This window comes from Ruditapes philippinarum, unplaced genomic scaffold, assembly GCF_026571515.1.
Source record: "Ruditapes philippinarum isolate M1 unplaced genomic scaffold, ASM2657151v2 ctg325_1_1_1_1, whole genome shotgun sequence".
In the NCBI taxonomy this organism is placed as follows: domain Eukaryota; kingdom Metazoa; phylum Mollusca; class Bivalvia; order Venerida; family Veneridae; genus Ruditapes; species Ruditapes philippinarum.
The window spans coordinates 19,898-32,958 of NW_026866329.1; the positions used below are offsets into that span (position 1 = coordinate 19,898).

The 13,061-nt window shown below is 32.9% G+C and overlaps 1 protein-coding gene across 1 annotated transcript in view; it reads right to left on the reverse strand.

The window, feature by feature from the left end:
• The window catches only part of LOC132732154 (histone-lysine N-methyltransferase EZH2-like), a 29,346-nt gene extending 16,296 nt beyond the window's left edge, over positions 1–13,050 (reverse strand). The window contains exons 1-6 of the mRNA XM_060718520.1: positions 12,913–13,050; positions 8,235–8,420; positions 6,857–6,985; positions 4,556–4,675; positions 2,117–2,315; positions 748–838 (exon numbers count right to left, since the gene is read on the reverse strand). Coding sequence (XP_060574503.1) covers positions 748–838; positions 2,117–2,315; positions 4,556–4,675; positions 6,857–6,985; positions 8,235–8,402 — 707 coding nt within the window. The 5' untranslated portion in view covers positions 8,403–8,420; positions 12,913–13,050. The remainder of the gene's footprint in view (positions 1–747; positions 839–2,116; positions 2,316–4,555; positions 4,676–6,856; positions 6,986–8,234; positions 8,421–12,912) is intronic.
• Between the last annotated feature and the right edge of the window lie 11 nt (positions 13,051–13,061).

Consider the following 13,061-nt stretch of genomic DNA (forward strand, 5'->3'; position numbering starts at 1 on the left):
TTAAAAGCTTTAGAAAAATGCTGTTCGCTATCCGTTTCTCTACTTGTTATTGGGTTTGTAAGCGAACAGCATGGATCCTGAACAGATTGTGTGGATGCGCAGGCTGGTCTGGATCCATGCTGGTCGCAAATGCACTATGTTGGTTTTGTCATGACGCGGCTCAATTATTTTGTCATCGTATTTGCTAGTTACTACACTCTGACTTTCAAATTATCACAATGTATGTGTATTTCAAGTTTTAAGACAATCCCTTGAATAATTTTGGAAGTTATGCCTACCACAAGCAAACTGCTACATACAGACTAGCCATACACTGACATCTACATACCACCTAGGACTTTGTTTGTTGCTGATACATTCATTCAATTACAGTATATAGATTTCAATACAAATGAATAGGCAGATGATGTAAATAATGGTAAGTACGTCTAGCATATAAATGGTTAAAAATGTCTAAAAGCAAGAAAATAAGAGGGTATACGAGAAATGTACACTCCAAGTAAATTTTCACCCTATCACACTGACAGCCTGTTATAAACTAAAGATTGAGGGTACCTTTAAACATACAGATTTATACTAAAAATTAGTGTAAACCATTGATTTTTACAGAACAATTGTGATTTTTATATCTATATTGTTTATATACTGTACAAACATAGAAAGTTTCATGAAAAATCTAAAACTATGCTAAGATGAAAATTCACTTGGATCTGTAATTTGTGCATTCACCCGCAACAGAAATCTTACATGTGCTTCAATGTCTCAGGTTTCCCTTTCTCTGGGAAAACTTCACTGATGGCTTCAAACACAGCAAATGCAGGAAAACTCTTTGAACATTCTATAAAATGATATATAAAAACCAGGTTCATTGCAACTAAAATTTGTAAGGAAGATCTAACTTTTTATGGGAAAGTTTGTATAATATTGTACATTCTGATAATAAAGTACTACCATACTTATGTCAGTCACAATTCAAGACAATAGCCTGTAGGTAGATAAAATTAGAAAAAAAATTGACTACAATTAGGTTAAATTTACACATAAACAGCAACTACATGTTTAAAGTTGCGAGTCTACTAAACCTCAGCTTTAATTACAATTAAAGCTATGACAAAAGGTGATGCTGTTACACTGTACAACATAATCCATCCTAGCTTTGTAAAACATCTCGATTAATATGATCATAGCTGTCACTCGATCATTTGCAATCAACAATGTCACTTCCAGACACCATCGAATAGTCATTTACATGTCAAAGATTACTACGCCTTTTTTACAAGAATGAAAAGCTCATTTTTTCTTGCATATCAGACAGGGTTATCTACTGTTTACACTGGTGCTAGAAAAATCTGTCTTACACACAAATGTAAGACAAGTGGCATGTTTTAAATGATGTCATTTCCAAGCGCCTTTTATGAATGGTGTTCTTAGGATAACGTCATTGTGCCGTTATAAATGAAGTTGTACATTCAAATGCTACTTTATGGAATATATATTTCTAATATGCAAGGAAAAGAATCAGACACCAGCTGTTGCCACAGACAAGCATGCCTAGCTCTTGGTTAACTATTTAGAGGAAACACGGCAGGGCCCCGTTACCGCAATAAACAGTTACCCTTGAGCTAGATACTCCGGTCTGTTCCGGAGGCTGAAGTAAGATTCCTATATTCAGACAACAAGAACGGTGACCCCAAATTTTTTTCCGTTTAAAATGTTTCTATTATCATATTCTAACAACATGCCAAGTTTAAAGAAATTCTATCGAACAGTTTTAATTTTGCCTGTATGTGACATAATGTCTATATGAAAACTCCGGAAAACGTCCTTAACCTCGCTGTAGCAATGTCTGTTATACTGTGATGATAGCTCTCAAGCGCTTCATTTATTTACAGTATATACAGGCATCACACTTCATGTGTACAAGCTTATAAAACAACCTTGTCAAGGTAATCTTGTACATGAGGTTATGTATAAGAATGAAGATAATGGAGGAGGAAATTTGGGATAACAATTGTTAGCAATAAAACTGTGTGCATTATATATGTATATCCAAGATCTCTACAGGAGCTGCACAGCAACACACTGGTCACAATATTAAATATCACCAGTTACTCACCATTTTGTTCTTTATTAAAGGCTGCAGAAACTGACTGTACAAGATTAATCAACAATTCATCATCAAGCATTGATTTGTCCTTGTCTCCATGAACTTTTCCATCATAATTCTTGATAAGCTCTTCAATAAAAGAGGTATCTTTTTCCAAAAGATCATCTCCCATATATGGAATATTGTGTAATACAGTTTCATCTTCAACCTATCAATCATAAAATATTATACATGTATAATTGCATGGGTCACAATATAACAAATTCAGTGAATTTAGGAAATGAAGACAGTAGGACAGAGTGCTCAACTATTAATTAAACAAAAGCCTAGCTAATGTATTTCAAAAGGACAGTGTTAAAAAAAGTCTCTGCTTTCTTTTATTTAGTTTGTCCTGCCAAAAATCTTAGATGTTCATCGACAAGTCTGACCAACAGCAAATGCCAAACAAGAGGGCCATGATGGCCCTGAGGTCGCTCACCTGTATATAGCCCCCCCCCCCCCCAAACGTTGCAGGGCCAATTTAACCAAAGGGCTTTTATTTGCACAAACTTGGTAGACACCCCTAAGAAGATGTTTCATGCTAAACATCTAAGCTCTAGCTCACTGGGCTATTTAAAAGAAGATTTTTTTTAAGTTTTTACCATACACATATAGTTAAAAACAATGACACCCCTGGGGCCGGGCCATTTATGACCCCAGGGTTTTTATTTGAACAAACTTTGTAGACACTTACTAGAATATGTTTCATGCTTAATATCTAAACTCTAGCTATTTGGGTTTTTTCAAAGAAGATTTTAAGTTTTTGCTATACACATATAAGGAAAATCAATGACCCCGGGGCGGGGCCAATTTTGACCCCAGGTCTTTTATTTGAACAAACTTTGTAGACACTCACTAAAAGATGTTTCATGCTTAATATCTTAACTCTAGCTATTTGGGTTTTTTCAAAAAAGATTTTTTAAGTTTTTGCTATACACATATAAGGAAAATCAATGACCCCCGGGGCGGGGCCAATTTTGACCCCAGGGCTTTTATTTGAACAAACTTGGTAGACACCTATTAGAACATGTTTGATGCTAAATATCTTAACCATAGCTCTTTGAGTTCTTTAAAAGAAGATTTTTTAAGTTTTTACTATATGCATATATAGGGAAAATCAATGACCCCCCGGGGCGGGGTCAATTTTGACCCTAGGGCTTTTATTTGAACAAACTTGGTAGACACTTATTTGAACATGTTTCATGCTAAATATCTTAGCTCTAACTCTTTTGGTTCTTTAAAAGAAGATTTTTTAAGTTTTTACTATATGCATATAGGGAAAATCAATGACCCCCTGGGGCGGGGCCAATTTTGACCCCAGGGCTTTTCTTTGAACAAACTTGGTAGACACCTATTAGAACATGTTTGATGCTCAATATCTTAGCCATAGCTCTTTGAGTTCTTTAAAAGAAGATTTTTTAAGTTTTTACTATATGCATATAGGGAAAATCAATGACCCCCCGGGGCGGGGCCAATTTTGACCCCAGGGCTTTTATTTGAACAAACTTGGTAGACACTCACTAGAAGATGTTTCATGCCAAATATCTAAGCTCTAGCTCTTATGGTTTTTTAAAAGAAGATATTTAAAGTTTTTTCTTTCGGTTGCCATGGCAACCAGAGTTCTGCATGGAATTAAATTCTTTGAACAATTTTTAAAGGTGACCACCAAAGGAACATTCCTGTGAAGTTTGGATGAAATTGGCCTTGTGGTTTATGAGGAGATGTCATTTAAAGTAAAAGTTTACGGACGACGGACGCCGGACAAAAAGCGATCACAAAAGCTCACCCTGTCACTTTGTGACAGGTGAGCTAAAAAACCTTGATGCTGGTCTCCATTAACTGTAAACATACGTAAATATCTTGAAAGGATGCATTGGAAGACTATGTTGCCTACAGTTGGCTAAAGATAAACTTTAAAGGAAAGAGCATAAGTTTAAACTTCATCATGAGACAACATGCACATGTTGTATGGCAACTTATGCAAGGTGAGCTTAAAACCAGGTGAGCTTAAACACAAGAAAAATTTAAAAAGCCATTGCATAGACACCATAATATGACCTCTGCAAGACATACATAGGTATGATTATAATTCACTACTTATTTACTTGCATGGGTAGAATCAGTTGTATAGTGGCTGATTTGTGCCATGTCATATTATAGCTCTGCCAGACACCAGACGAAAACTTGAAAATATGACAAAGTCAACATTTTGTCATGACTTGGTCATATTATCGGTTTTCACCTTGAGCCCCACCAAGAAAAAGAATGGAAAATGGGTTCCTTTGTTGAATTTTTGTGTTTTTGTTTAGTGCTCCACCAAGCTAAAATATGACATGGCACAAATTAGCCACCATACAGTTGCCACCAGCAGACTGAAGGATTACTATATTATTTTTTCTAAATACTTACCACATAGTTTTGCTGTAATGGAGCCCATGAATACATTGATGGTATTGGTTTGAGAGGATTCATCATACGGAGTGGAACAGATTGCACACCAAGCTCTTTGATTGCACTTGTAATTTCACACTACAAAAACAACAATTGCATCCATTTATATAACTATTAAATTAATCATCTTTTTAATATTCATAATAAACAAGCATTTCCAAATTGCCTTGACAGTATAATTCTTTTTTGGAGGTATTAATTTAAACACCTGATTTTCACAAATCAAACAAGAGCTGTCGGTAGGACAGCAACGCTCGACTTTTCTTAGTGCTTGATAGTAAAAAAAATGCTTGATACAGTTACCTCCTCCTGTTTACAGATTGGGGTAATGATGGTGAACAAGTGTGCAAAGTTTCAAAGCCATATGTCAATGAACTTTCAAAATATTTGAGGTATTACAAAAACTTTAACATAAATTCTAAGTCGAACAAGAGCTGTCGGTAGGACAGCAACGCTCGACTATTCTTAGTGCTTGATAGTAAAAAAAAATGCTTGATATAGTTACCTCCTCCTGTTTACAGGTTGGGGTCATGATGGTGAACAAGTGTGCAAAGTTTCAAAGCCATATGTCAATGGACTTTGAAAATATTTGAACTATTACAAAAACTTTAACATAAATTCCAAGTCCAAAAAGGGGCATAATTATGTCAAAATGCTTGATAGAGTTACCTCCTCCTGTCTACAGGTTGGGGTCATAATGGTGAACAAGTGTGCAAAGTTTTAAAGCCATATGTCAATGGACTTTGAAAATATTTGAACTATTACAAAAACTTTAACGTAAATTTTAAGTCCAAAAAGGGGCATAATTCTGTCAAAATGCTTGATAGAGTTACCTCCTCCTGTCTACAGTTTGGGGTAATGATGGTGAACAAGTGTGCAAAGTTTCAAAGCCATATGTCAATGGGTTTGAGAATATTTGAACTATTACAAAAACTTTAACGTAAATTCTAAGTCCAAAAAGGGGCATAATTCTGTCAAAATGCTTGATAGAGTTACCTCCTCCTGTCTACAGGTTGGGGTCATGATGGTGAACAAGTGTGCAAAGTTTCAAAGCCATATGTCAATGGACTTTGAAAATATTTGAACTATTACAAAAACTTTAACATAAATTCTAAGTCCAAAAAGGGGCATAATTCTGTCAAAATGCTTGATAGAGTTACCTCCTCCTGTCTACAGGTTGGGGTCATGATGGTGAACAAGTGTGCAAAGTTTCAAAGCCATATGTCAATGGACTTTGAAAATATTTGAACTATTACAAAAACTTTAACGTAAATTCTAAGTCGAAAAAGGGGCATAATTCTGTCAAAATGCTTGATAGAGTTACCTCCTCCTGTCTACAGGTTGGGGTCATAATGGTGAACAAGTGTGCAAAGTTTTAAAGCCATATGTCAATGGACTTTGAAAATATTTGAACTATTACAAAAACTTTAACATAAGTGGTTACGCCGACGCCGACGCGGACGCCGACGCTCGGGTTACTGCAATAGCTCTACTTATTCTTATCGAATAGTCGAGCTAAAACGGGGCATAATTCTGTCAAAATGCTTGATAGAGTTACCTCCTCCTGTCTACAAGTTGGGGTCATGATGGTGAACAAGTGTGCAAAGTTTCAAAGCCATATGTCAATGGACTTTGAAAATATTTGAACTATTACAAAAACTTTAACATAAGTGGTTACGCCGACGCAGACGCCGACGCTCGGGTGACTGCAATAGCTCTACTTATTCTTATCGAATAGTCGAGCTAAAAATGACACAGGTATGCTAGTTGGATTAACATGAATAAAGCTTAAAGTCACTCAATAGTGCTTAACGAATATCAGAGAGGACAGGCTTAGGAACAGTTACACACTTTACGGGATTATTCTGATAATTTGACATGTTTTCTTCTGATAAATATTCTGGGGCTTATGGAAATGCCTTGGAGTTGTTGTTGTTTACCATCAGAAAAATAAACCTACCTTAACAAAGTGAACCCATCTAAGCTTGAAATTAAAATTTTTGTGAGGCCTTAATTTCACTTGGGACTAACTACTAATTTCAGACCAATGCAGCAAATACCTAGGTTAACCATTTTCAAATCTTCACTTTCAAAATCTATTAATTTATATGATAGATAGATAGATAGATAGATTGCATGAACATATATACAAATTATATTACAAACATACATGTAGGATCAGGAAAAAAGCAGACACCTAAAACAGTCAGAAATTATTCTATATGCTTTCTCCTATATTTTATAAAACTGATCACATACCTTCTTGTCAAGTGTAGCTGCTGTAAGTATTTCTGGAGTGTAGAAACTTTGTATTTCTGGATTTGTATACATGGCTTGGTGATCTTCCAAGTCTTCCTGAATATCTTTACGGTTATCACTATACAATGCCTGTAATAAAATAGTAATACATGGCAGAGTAGGACCAGAAGGTGATAATCAGCCCGCAAAATGAATAATTGCCCTGAGGGCTTCAGCCTGAGGGCATTATTCATTTCAGGGCCGATTATCACTTTCTGGCCCATCTATGACATGTATTAATGTATTTCAATACACTTGATAGATCTTATGGTAACATTTTGTTAAAAAATTACAATGATATTTCTTTTGCTAAAATTCCCATCTCTGTAGATTTCTACTTTACTGCTACTTCGAAAGACTTGCTTCTCTAATATGTGTACAAAGCACACTATCTTAAATCAAGAAGCTTTTTGCATTTTCTTGGATTGAATTCTTTAAATTTCAATAAAAACTGTGTGTGTAGAAAATATAAGTTCTCATCATAAAATTGATTGCTTTGTGCTTAAAACCAAAATTCACTTTTACAGCTAGCTTTTTTGATGATGTAAAATGCGATGTCATTGTTTCAGTTTTCATGCATACTTGTGTTCAGCAGGCCGATTATAATTATCAGTTATTGGCCTGGGCATCAAACTCATAAATGGTCATGTGACACTCATAATCAGTTGAAATCAGGCATTTTTGTTACTATATATAGTAACAAGTGTATTAATATGTAGACAGCTGAGTCAAATGGCTTAGGGTAAAACTTGCACAAAAAGGACAATTTTAACAAAATCACTTTGCCAAAATCAAACTCCAAAGCAAAATTCAAGTTGTCTGTATCAAAATAAAATAATCTAAAAAAAACAAAAAAAAATGTAAAATTTTTTTTTAATGTAACTGTATGAATTATCTAAAGGTCCAGTTAACATGAGAAATTTTATACCGAAAAATTATTAACTTTACCCTTTATTTCATTGTTTAAACTATTATGTAAACTGTATGTGATAACTGTACTATAGTATAAACATCAGTTGTAAGTATTATTTAAATGTCATATATTCATGCAAAGTAGAATTTTTCTATATAAGAGGATTTTTTTTGGATACCTCTAGAGGTATTCCAAGTAGCTTAGTCCATAATAAAATATTCACATCAAGTCTTCCAACTTATCCCTAAATTCTGTACCTAGTTAAGCCCCTAGACTTACTTTGAAAGTTAAAACCCTCTGAGGGAATCTTAGGTGTTAGTAGTACAATTCCTAAGATTTAGTTATATAAACTAAATGAGAAAATCTTCAGAAGTGAACAACTTACACCAGCCCCTTTCTTAGTCTTGCCATGTTAAAAAGTTGTACCTTTACTTGTTCTGTATGTTTGAGTTTCTTTAATCTACGTAGCCTCATGTACTCCGCTTTAACAACACCTTTCAAGTCAGGAGATTTACTGTTTGCAAGTGGCGAACACTTGTCTTGGCTAACTCCACCATTGCCACTAACAACGTCTGTTGTCAATACACTAGCCATCACACACGGGTAAATTCACTGAAATAGAATAATTTTCTTATTAAGTAGGTTAAAGGAGGATGCCTTCTTCATCTACTTTATTATGATGCACAAGTTTTACGATGCACGGTGATAGATAATATCAGTGAATTTTTTTTTCACTTATCACACAATCTCTGGCTTTCTGAAGGGGAAAATATAGCATGATAAATCAGAAAATGTGGGGGGGGGGAAATCTGAAATTAAATTCTCACAACTGAGAATGGAATTTACCCACATATTTTATAAAATCTTCAATTTCAACTTAATTTAACATTTATGGTAAATAGCAGATCTATGAGTCTTAGCTATAGGGACAAATTTCTGTTTTTCAGTGAATTAAATTGATTAACTAGCTGATATAAGACAGATGCTATTAAGTCATGGTTCTGGTGAGGACTGCACAGGGGAAAATATTAGCATTCATGCACAGAGGAAAATATTAGCATTCAGAGATCGAAAATTCCACACATCCGCTGGTAATTACAAGTAGAATTTAAGAGAATTTGATGCAGGACGAGTAGAAAAATATTACCTGCACATTGGATTTAGAAGCTACTTGTCTTACAGGATGAGTGACTCTGAAAATATTTTTTGATGCCTGGCATCTTTAGGGGAAAAAAAACAACCTATTTTTGGCTAAAACATCACATAAATAATTGCCTCACCTTTCTGTCCTATTCTACAGCTATTAAACTAGTATATTAACCAACAATAAACTATATAAAACACTTAATCATTTTCAGACATATGGACATGCATGAATGGTGTTTTACAAAACTTTAAGAAAAAATCTTACAGTCAAACAAGAATAAACCTAACAGTCAAGGAAGAAAGAAGTTGTCCAAACAATTAACAGAACAAAGTAGCTAGCCATACATGATAGTACTGCTAGCCAAAAGTTCTACTGCTGAGGCTAGCCGTATGGCAGGGCTTTTTTCAATGAAAGATAAATTAAATGATGAAGATAGTTACCTGCACTTCTTATTCAGGGATGCCAACAGGTAATTTGAAAAAACAAAACGAAAAAAACAACAGAAAATAAACCCGAAGGGATCATGGGGGTCCGAAGACCCCATGCAGGTCCCGTACAGAGCACTGGTTGGGGACCAGGGAACAAAACCCTGGTGGAGGACCAGGGGGCATTTCCTTCAAAATTGTGCTTTATCAAAGTTTGAACATTTTCACTACCTAATATCACTTTTGCTCTAATATCACTTTTGCTAATTGGCCAACATTTTTTTTTTCTTCAACTACAGAAAGATGCTATGTTACGATTGGTGGGTATATGTTACGTAACGCTACCATTCATAGCCACAATAACTGAACATATCCAAAAGAATATTTACAATTGGACAATAAACTGGAGCAAATTCGGAGAATTTGCGGAAAATTGGCATCCCTGCTTATCTAACAGACCAGTAAGTTTATTACCTATTCCATCTAAACTTTTTGAAAAGGTATTATTTGATCAGCTCTCTGCTTTTTTTGATGATATATTTGACAATTATTTATGTGCTTTTAGGAAAGGCCATGGGTGTCAAACTACTCTGTTAAGACTGCTTGAGGACTGGAGACAGGCCCTGGATAACAATGAATATGTGGGCAGCAATTTTGAGGTGGACTTATCTAAGGCATTTGATTGTCTGCCACATGACATTCTTTTTAGATAAGCTAAAAGCATATGGCTTATCAGGCCCTGCCACCAACCTCACTGCAATCTTATCTGTCAAACAGGAAACAGCAAATAAAAAAAGGCAATATTGTAAGTTCATGGGCTAATATATCCAAAGGTGTCCCTCAAGGATCAATCCTGGGCCCTCTACTGTTCAAATATTTTCGATAAATGACATATTTTTCTTTATAAAAAAATGTACTTTATATTAACTATGCAGATGACAATACCCTTTCTTTTCGGACTAAATATTTTTGATGAACTAATATGTACCTTAGAACAAGAAAGTAACTATCTTATAAATTGGTTTCATTTTAATAAAATGCAAGCTAACCTTGCATAAAATTTCAAAGCATTGCTGTATGGGAAGAAAAGCTTTCCCACTAAACTCCCCAAAGCTTTCAAAATTAATACTAGGAAATAACATTGTGACCGGAAATTATAAAACTTCCTTGGCATCGACATTGTCAACAATTAATTTTTTTAAATTTTCCCACATAAGCAAATATGTAAAAAAGCTTGCTAATCAGTTTTAAAACATTCCTCCAAAAAGAAAAATAAAGGTCAAACAAATTTAAATACAAACAAAATAAGCGCCTAAAAAAACTTTCAAATTTTTAATTTTGTCACCATATTTTAATTTCTGTCCAAATTGGACAATGGAATTGTCTTTTCACTAAAATAATAACAAAACAAGAAATGGAAAAAAATACAGGAAAGAGCACTCAGATTTTGAAAATAATATAAATGATTTTAAAATTTAATTATGAAGAAAAAATGGCTGATAAAAGTTAAAAATACCAACCAAAAAAAGAAAAAATAAAGGGTTTAAGGGCCCATTGAAATTTTTAAAATTTTTTAAATGTTTGTTCCTGCTTTTCTGTCTCCCTTAAAAATTGTCAAAAAACAAATGGTTTTTAAAATTTTAAAAATTTTCCCAAAAAATTTTTGCAGACCCCGCAAGTAAAGAACTACAATTTAAGGAAAAAAAATTTTTCAGGTATGCCTGCACCTGTTTTTATTGGAATATTCTACCCAAAAAATTTAAAAGAAAATTTTCAAATTTTTGGGCTCATTTTTAAAAAATTTAAATTTCATCCGGGATGGAAAACAGTTAAAATGTTTTTCCTTGCAGCTAACTTCAAAAATATCAAAATTTACCCCAACTTTTTTAAATTATATTTTTCTAGAAAGGGAAAAATATGAACATTATCTTTTGGGTCACATTTATCATTTAGCTTCTTCAGTTTTTTTTTTCTTGCTTGCTTTAAATGTGTTTTTGCTAAATAATTCTTCCCTGCTTATGTTAATATTATCATTTAGTTTTTTCTAGATAGGATGTTGCTTTATTTTGTGAATCTTTTGTGTTTGATTTTTGCTTTTTGTTTTTGTTGTTTTTTTTTTTTTTTTTGCTTATCTTTTCCAGCAAGACTCAAGCTAGCTGTTAAATGAGTTCAACTAATGACTTTACATGCTTTAATATGCCTTCTGTTCTTTGTGTAGTACTGATAATCACATAGTCTTTCATATTTAAATTATATATGAAAAAATGTTGGTTTTTGTTTTTTTTTGTTTTTTTTTTAGTATTTTTATTTAAAAATTCATTTAAATTTAAAAATTTAATTCATTAAAATTTTTTAAATCTAAAAAAATTACTTCGGAAAAATATTAAAATTGAATTTTTAAGAAAAATTTTTTAAAAGATACTAGACTTTGCAAAAGTGATGTAAAAAGATTGGGAAAAAAAAACTATCTTTTATTTTTAAAAGCAAATTATGATTCGTTTTTAAAAATAAAACATCCAAAAAAGGGGTTCCTATTTAAAAATGCATGTAAATGTATTAAAAATGATAAAATGTCAAAAATCATTTTTTAAAATTGAAAGCTGTTTTAAAAATCTTTTTTTAAAAATTCTTAAATACTTTAAAATTGTTATTTAACAGTCGGTATAATAAAAGCTCTAGAGTTATGTTTGTAATGTTTAAAACCCTTGCCGACTTGAAAAAAAACTTATCTCATTTTTCTTATTTTAAAAAATTAAATTTTTAAAAAAAAATAAAACAAAAAATTTTAATTTTAAAACGAAAAATATCTTAAGATCTATCAGAAAAAAATTAAAACCCTGAAATTAAAAAAGTTTTAAAGTGAGCTAGTTTTAAAAAAAATTTCTGGATATTTACAAAAAAAACTTTGTCATAATCTAAAAAAACTCCCCGCTTTAAGTCTGTAATTTAAAATTAAAATTAAAAAAGAAAAAAAAAATTGAAAAAAAATTTTTTTTTTTGGGGAAAAAAAATTTCTTTGTTTAAAAAAGAAGCCAAAAAAAAAGCTAAATTTTAATGCCTGCGGGAAAATAAATTTTTTTGAAAATAAAAAATGTTTTACTTTAAATTTTTTCCCACAAAAATGTTTTATTAATAAAAAAAAAACAAAAGTTTCCCAAATTCTTTTTGGGGTTTTGGTTATTTTTTTTAAATAATCCCGTATGCCTAGCCTAAGATCAAATTATTATTTTATATGCCAAGCACTCTTTCACTTCTCCCTCTGTTTTCAAACTTCTCCCTGATAGGAGCTTCTCCCTTTTTTTCGGCTACAGCCCTGCATTTATGTCAAAAAATTCAGTGACAAGTTTCAAAAACAACCAAACACAGCAAATTAACAAGACAGCTATATGCATTTTGAACTTGTGTTGGACATTGTCATTGTTGGAGCGAATCATAACTGGGGCGAATCGTCACTTCACTTAACTTGATTTTAGCATGACTTGTTTTCATTTGGTGTACACACATATGATATATGAATTATCAGTTCATTTACCTGAATATAAAGCTTATCAGTTTATCTTTATAACTAGAAATAACACATGGATTTCTGAACAAAATAACAAAGACATAGACACTACCGCCAACTAAGTTTTCAACGGAATTGTCAGAGGTTTCCGATAATCTGGTTCCCAGTCCGAAAAG